Source organism: Malaclemys terrapin, chromosome 7, assembly GCF_027887155.1.
Source record: "Malaclemys terrapin pileata isolate rMalTer1 chromosome 7, rMalTer1.hap1, whole genome shotgun sequence".
Classification (NCBI taxonomy): Eukaryota; Metazoa; Chordata; order Testudines; family Emydidae; genus Malaclemys; species Malaclemys terrapin.
Window position 1 is genome coordinate 5280290 of NC_071511.1, and position 7777 is coordinate 5288066.

General features: G+C 43.9%; 1 protein-coding gene across 1 annotated transcript; it reads left to right on the plus strand.

The window, feature by feature from the left end:
- Window positions 1-1370: 1370 nt before the first annotated feature.
- SNTN (sentan, cilia apical structure protein) lies at window positions 1371-7386 on the plus strand. Its single transcript, XM_054035785.1, has 4 exons — window positions 1371-1492; window positions 2537-2571; window positions 3480-3619; window positions 7132-7386. The coding sequence occupies exons 1-4, from the start codon at window positions 1383-1385 to the stop codon at window positions 7288-7290; spliced, it is 444 nt and encodes a 147-aa protein (XP_053891760.1). The 5' UTR covers window positions 1371-1382; the 3' UTR covers window positions 7291-7386.
- Window positions 7387-7777: the final 391 nt, after the last annotated feature.

The following is a 7777-nucleotide window of genomic DNA, read 5'->3' on the forward strand; positions in this document are numbered from 1 at the left end:
CTTACTTGCCTCACAGGTGTTGTTAGCACTGACCAGTCAACGTTTGCCCAGCCCTTCGAGAACACAAACCACTGCATTCACATGAATACTGTGACTTTAAAAGGCTAAACCAGTCTGGCGCCAATTTATTCTGGAGAACAAGAGGACTTCAGGAACAAGTTTCAGTGGCACATGTGTGAGAAGGGAACACTTTGTGGTAAATCGATGCCATCAAACCTGCACTCAGGATTCATAGATTCTAGGACTGGAAGGGACCTCGAGAGGTCATCGAGTCCAGTCCCCTGCCCGCATGGCAGGACCAAATACTGTCTAGACCATCCCTGATATCAAGGATGTCAAGAGGAGCGTTGAGTAGATGGCAGGTGTGCTGACAACTGCCAAGTTGATTCCTTTTCATGCTAGCACAGTAACCACTGACGTGGTGTCTGTCATGCAGGATAGCTCCAGAGAGCTTGTTGGTCAGTTAGTTTCAGGTCACCTGGAAACTTTTTCCCGAAGGAGGAGGAGAGCTAAGAGCCTGATCATCCCTGGAGAGTGTGTGTGCGCTGAATCGCATGACTAGTCCTTGGCATGACAAGTGTCTACACACAAATTTGCTACAAGTGTTCTAAAGGCACCTGTAATAAGCAACAAAGAGTCCCGGGGCACCTTATAGACTAACAGAAGTATTGGAGCATAAGCTTTCGTGGATGAATACTCACTTCGTCAGACGCATTCACCCACGAAAGCTCATGCTCCAATACATTTGTTAGTCTATAAGGTGCCACAGGACTCTTTGTTGCTTTTTACAGACCCAGACTAACAAAGCTACCCCTCTGATACTTGTTACAAGGTGTTAACTAATACCCGGTAAATCTCTAGCGTAGACAAAGCAGTATAGGTTAACTCATGCTAAGCTGGTCTATTTGAAGCCTGGCATTTAACACTTAAGGCTTGTCTACACAGTGCTGCAGACTAATCTACGGAGGTTGTGAATTGCAGAGCGCTCTAACTCCCCCAGACGGAGCCTGCTGGCACAAACTAAAAGGCAGCTAGTTCATACTGATGTAGTCAGTACTAAAAGAGTGAATCAAAGGCCTGAAAGTCCATGGGAAGATTCCCATGGTTCAGGCCCCAGTTGAATCCAGTTCAGTTCCTCTTAGTCTTACATAAAATAAACAGCAACTTCTACCTTCCGATACCTCTCCATCATCTCAACCAAGCTGCTCCAGACTGATTTATTTAGCTATCTCCATGTTCACCAAGTGGCATTTACATTATTGATAGGGCATGCTGAAGCCAGGCTGGGCTCTCTTTCCCTTTCACAGCAGGGCGTTTGAATTCATCTGTTTGCAATCACTTGAGTTGCTTAGAGATCATAAACAACAAGGCTATTGTGAAGGATGTGTGGCTGCACTGCAAGTACTCAGAACTCAAAACTATATTCCGTAAATCAACCTGGTGCTGCTTCGACCCAAAAAACAACTTCCGCTACCGCAAACATGCCCAAACGGTAAGTGAAAATTTTGTTCTTTACTCTTTAATAATCTGACATTTGTCTTAAAATTCATTATGCAGACAGATTTGTCTATATCCATCACAAGAGATGGATTCCACAGCATGTTGGCTCGTCTATAATTAGTTTCCAGCACTTTAGCAAAAGTAATCACGCTTTAAATTTTAATAGAATGTAGGAAGAGCCCTTCTCACCAAAATGACTTCTGGTAAAAATAAAAACCACATATGCTGCACTCCAGAAGTGGGAATGGTACAGAGTGGAAAATGCCTAGACCTGCTGTATTTCTCCAGGGTGCACTCAAAACCAAGTCTGAACATTTACAATTCCTGTAGTACTTTCATGCTTTGAAAATGTCATTAAACAAATGATATTAAATGAGCATCCATTGGTTCTCAAGCAGGGGTACGTGTTCCCTTGGGGGTACACAGACGTTTTCCAGGGGATACATCAACTCATCTATATATTTGCCTACTTTTACAACAGGCTACCTAAAAAGCACTAGCCAAGTCAGTACAAACTAAAATTCCATATAGATAATGACTTCTTTATACCCTTCTAAATACTATACACTGAAATATAAGTACAATATTTATATTCCAATTGATGTATTTTATAATTATATGGTAAATAGGAGAATAAGCCATTTTTCAGTAACCGTGTGCTGTGACACTTGTATTTTTATGTCTGATTTTGTAAGCGAGTTATTTTTAAGTCAGGTGAAAGGGGTACAGTAGTCTGGAAAGGTTGCAAGCCACTGTGTTACAGTTTGTTCCACTTATTTCATATTTCATACAAACTATGGGCCGGAAGCTGAGACTGAGAATCCGAATATGTCCATTGTTGGATTATTTTGTGATAGTAACTTGTAAAGAATATTGATCTTTCCACTGTGGAGAAAACTCATTCCTCTTCGAGGAGCCCTATGGAATATTTCTGTGGAATGGAATAAAATGACTAGAAATGAGTCAATTAGTTTATGAAGGAACTAGACACACAAGGCTCACCAGTATAACTGCATTTCTTCCCTCCTCTTACTAGCACACCTATATCCAAGCAGCTGGCTTCTGTGAAAGGTAAGGAGACCTACTCCACATGGTTTCGTAATCCTTTTGGGTTCTGATTTTCAAGACAAAAACGTCAACAGCAGGAAATAATGGAAATTTAGTGGAGACCCCAAAATCCCACTGCTCAGGCCACAGCCAATGGCACATAGAATGGGAAGGGCTGTGCGTGAGTCCTCTGCCCTTCACAGCCTGGGCTTCTGCAGACTGCGGCTTTCCCCAGGGACGCCCCTTTTAGAGGGATTAACGTTTAAATCTTCTGCAGCTTTTGAGCTAACAAACCCAGTGACCTAGACCTTGGTTATACCTGGCTCCCTTTTTGTTAGTGCTTTTGTTTTAGATTTATTCATAGCACACAATCTTAGGGGTAGGGTGCATTGGGTTTTTGGCAGGGCGGAGCATATAGTGCATGTTGGTACCTCGCTTGGGCCGGATCCTCAGAGGTGTATTAACGGTAATGGAGCTACACTGATTTACACCGGAGTCAGGCCTGCTGGTCAGAACCAGGAACCAGGGCCAAGGGTCAGAACCATAGTCAGAGTCCAAACACCAGAGCCCAGGGTTGAGACAGAGCTGGAGCCAGGAATCAGGGTCAGAACCAGATTACCTGGAGTCGAGGAAGGCAGGAGCAATGCTGGGACAGGAGTGGAACAAGGCTGGGTGCAGGGCAGGAGCAGAACTTGGACTAAGGCAAACACAGGAAGGCAAAGACTCTACAGAGGTGTGCACTGAGCAGCCACTGGGCTTAAGAGCAAGCCACCTGACTGCCTTAGCCAATCAGGTCCATCAACTGTGGCTTAGCGGCACTTGTGATTGGGCAGGCACCGCTGCGGGCTCTCATTCCTGACACTGGGGCTGTTTCTAGTACAATGTTTTCAATAATATTGCAAACCTTTGTATGCAACGGTTTCTTCCCGTAGCTCTAGGGAAAGGCTCAGACCTGGAGAAAGCATTTGCTACTGTGGCCTTGGTTTACAACAACTCTGCTGACCCTGAGGGCAAACTCAGCAAAGCTGAAACCAAAACCCTGCTGCAAACCCAGTTTGTGAATTTCATACAGGTAAGAGCATGTAGAGCGGGTGTCCAGAGCCACGCCTTGTGCTAGTTCACCTCTAGGACGGGTCAACACCTTTTGTCATTGCAGCCCGAGACGTTTTCATTGTGCACTGTTCATGCAATCGCAGCAGTCTTTCTTGCATACTTGGAGGTATGAAACACGCGTTGCACAGGCTGAACTATCCAACTCCCAAACTCCTTTCAGTGCAAACCCTTTGCCCCGTGTCTGCCTTTCACCTAATGACCAGCCAAATTATTCTTCAGCCTGGGAAGGCATTTTGGAGGCTGCAGATACAACATACATATTGTCGCCTTGCAAATCCCCAGTGAGATTTTAATGACTATGTAAATAAATTCTTGATGGATTCCTTGTTTGTATTCCTAGCCACCTCCGTATGCAAGACAGGGCAAGAAATTGAGAAACCACTGTTAATGTACCTGCCTGCATTTCCACAATTACAAGGGTTCATACAAAGACTGGATACTGTGTATTTGTGGTGAAGAAATGCACACACATTTAATGCTGAATCTGCCATTACATCATAAACACCTGACATGAGAATCAGATTTAGACCCCCCCAAGGCAGCTGAAGCCAGATAAATTGCAGAGGCATAAATGATATCTCTAGCAGACAGAGAGCTGAAAGCACCATGTTATCAGCACCTCTTTTTGAGAGTGTTAGTGACAGCTCTACAGGGGATCTTGTCATCCCAACCTTCCTAGCTCTGTCTGGAATATAAACACAGTATGAGAGAAGGAAAGGAATTCATTGGAGGTTGAAATAAGAGAAGAATATATTCTTTCATATGGGTGCTAAATAGATAGGGCCAGATTCCATGATGAACAGCTTCCATTGAGTGCAGAAGAGAGGGGAGGCTGTTGGAGAGCCAGATACAGCTTCTTGATTCTCCATTTGGTGCCAGTATTGAGCACAGTTTAGAACAGCCTATGGGCTGCTCTAACATGCACTACTTAGGAATTATCCATGCTTAGGAAATAAAGATTGGATTTTCCCCAGCCCTCCTGGCCAGCAACGTTAAGGACATAAAAAGGAATATTTTAAATATATTAGGAACAAAAGAATCCTAACAATGGTACTGGCACATCACTAGATAGAAATAGTAGAGCTGTCAATAATAATGCAGAAGAGGCAGAAGTGTTCAATAAATATTTCTATCCTGTATTTAGGAATAGGCAGGCTGATGTATTCATATCCAATTATGATGATGAAATATTTTCAATTCTAACAATAACTCAGGACTATGTTAAACAGCAGCTACTAAAGTCAGAAATGTTTAAATGAGCAGATCCAGTTAATTTGCATCCCAGAGTTTTAAAAGAGCTGGCCACAGAGCTCTTTGGACAGTTAATGTGAATTTTTCAATGGACAACGGGAGCGTTCTAGAGGACCAGAAGAAAGCGAATGTGCCAATAGTTAAAAAGGGTTAACAGGCGTGTCAGTCTGACATCAGTCCTGGCCAAAATGATGAAAAGGCTGATACAGGACTTGATTAATAAAGAATTAAAGGAGAATAATATAATGAATGGCAATCAACACAGGTTTATGAAAAATAGATCATATCAAACTAACTTGATATATTTTTTGGATGAGATTACAAGTTTGGTTGATAAGAGTAATAGCTTTAATGTAATATACAGTGAAAGCTTTGATATCTGGCATGTTGGGAGAATGGGGGTTACCGGTAAGTAAAAAATTCCAGTTAACTAAGAGGGAGGGAGTTTGGGTGCAGGAGGAGGCTCAGGGCTGGGGGTTGGTGTGTGGGAGGGAGTGTGGGGCATGAGCTCTGGGAGGGAGTTTGGATGTGGGAGGGGGCTCTGGGCAGGGGGTTGGGGCACGGAAGGGGGTGTGGGGCTAGGGGCAGAGGGTTGGGGTGCAGGAGGGGCTTCAGGGTGCCAGATCCAGGTGGCGCTCACCTTGGGTGGCTCCCCACAAACGGCTACATGTCTCTGCTCATCTTAGCTGGAGACGCTGCAGCCAGCTGTGTGCGCTGTCTCCTCCCAGAGGCACCGCCCCTGCAGCTCCCATTGGCCCGTAGTTCCCGGCCAATGGGAGCTGCGGAGCTGGCACTGGGGGGCGGGGGCAGCACGCAGAGCCACCTAGCCATGCCTCCACCCAGGAGCAGCAAGGACATGTCGCCGCTTGCGGGGAGCCACCTGAGGTGAGTGCCCCCTGGATCCAGCACCCTGAAATCCCTCCTGCACCCCAAGCCTCTGCCCCGAGCCCCCTCCCGCACCCAAACGCCCTCCCAGAGCCTGCACACTGCACCTCACCCCAAACCCCTCATGGCCGTTCCTCTGCCTAGGAGCAGCAGGGACATATTGCCACTTCCGGGGAGCCACGCGGAGCCAGGCAGGGAGCCTGCCGGCCCTGCACCAACCAGACTATAAACCAAAATTTCAACGAAGATCAAAAATGCCGGTATCTAGAGCTTTCCAGTTGGTAAAGTGCCGGATAACACTGCTTTTACTGTACTTAGTTTTCTGTAAGGCATTTGAGTTGGTACCACACATTTTGATTAATAAATTAGAATCATACAAAATCAACACGGAACACATTAATTGTGTTGAAAACTGGCTAACTGATATGTCTCAATATTTAATTGTAATGGGGGAATAACTGGGGGGGGTCTATTTCAAGTAGGGTCCCATGGAGATTGGGAAAGACTGATTGAGCTCCATCTATTTAGCTTATCAAAGAAAAAGATTACGGTGTGACTTGATCGCCGTTTATAAGTACCTTTACGGAGAACAGAAATTTGACAATACAAGTCTGTCCAGCTGGCAGACAAAGGTATAAGAAGATCCAGTGGTTGGTTGTTGAAGCTAGACAAATTTAGACTAGAAATAAGGTGCAAATTATTAACAACGAGGGCAAATAACCCCTGGACAACTTCCCAAGTTTTGTAGTGAATTCTGCATCAGTGGAAATTTTAAAATCAGGATTGGATGTCTTTCTAAAAGACCTGCTGTAGTGCATACAAGAATTAATTAAGGAAAGTTCTGTGTCCTGTGTTACCCTGGAGGTCAGACTAGATGTTCACAATGGTCCCTTCTGGCCTTATTATGTATTAATTTCCTGTGAGACAATCAGAAATTTCAGTGACAGGCATAGTTATAAGAACCCAGATGGATGGATGAACCCCAGATAGCCTGCTTCTCCATGACATGCTCCGTCTCATCTCAGTTATTATGTGCGCATGAATGATAACCAAGTTTAAATCAGTTGCTTTATGATCTGAAAATGACCATGCAACAACTGCCCAAGAAGTGGATGGGGGAAGCCTTCTTTAAAAGGTTGTCTATTGAAACTGACACGAACCACGCAACTCTGTGCTTAATTAGGGCCAGATCCTCAACATAAGGATGTTTCTATGCTGAGTCATACCAGCAGGGAAATGTATCAACATTTACCTCACAAGTATTTTGCTATTTTTGAGAAGATGCTGGAAAAAAGGAATTTCATGTTAAAACTTTTTTATTAAAATTCTCCACAGGGCCAAGAAAGCAAACCAAAATACCAGGAAATCATTTCTGCCCTTGACGAGGATAAAGATGACAAAATTGATTTTGAAGATTTCATGATCTTGCTCCTCAGCGTCGCTCTGATGTCAGACCTCCTGCAGGAGATCAGAAATGTCAGCACCACGAAATGAGCCGTTCTCCCTGCAGAGACTGAAAGGAAGAGCTGTGTACATAAAGGAAGGAGCAGCCAGGAATGGGAAAACAGGAATAAATGGCAAATATTTGGATGCACTAATACCTAAAATGATTTTTTTCAGATTTGGGAAAACAATCCATTTTCAATTTTTTTGTTTAAAAAATGGACAGTTTCCTTGAGAATTTCCCCCAACATCTTTTAATTACTTTAAAAAAATTCACAGAAAACATAATTTTCCAACTATCTCTACAACTTACACATGGTAGAACCTTCCACTCCTAACAGCCTAGAAGGAATTTCCATTTGATTATTTATGTAGTAATAATAATAATGACTAAATCTTAGCACTTATACATAGCACCTTCCATCAAAGGGCTTGAAATTAATGGACCTGCACTATCCACTCAAGAAAGAGATCTTGGTGTCATTGTGGATAGTTCCCTGAAAACATCCAATCGCTGTGCGGCGGTAGTCAAAAAAGC

Excerpts from the sequence above, each read along its gene's own strand:
- SNTN (XM_054035785.1), top strand. The coding sequence starts at position 1,383 with ATGTGTGGCTGCACTGCAAGTACTCAGAACTCAAAACTATATTCCGTA. Across the intron at positions 1,493-2,536 it reads ACCGCAAACATGCCCAAACG|CACACCTATATCCAAGCAGC; the intron begins GTAAGTGAAAAT and ends TCCTCTTACTAG. Across the intron at positions 2,572-3,479 it reads GCAGCTGGCTTCTGTGAAAG|CTCTAGGGAAAGGCTCAGAC; the intron begins GTAAGGAGACCT and ends TTCTTCCCGTAG.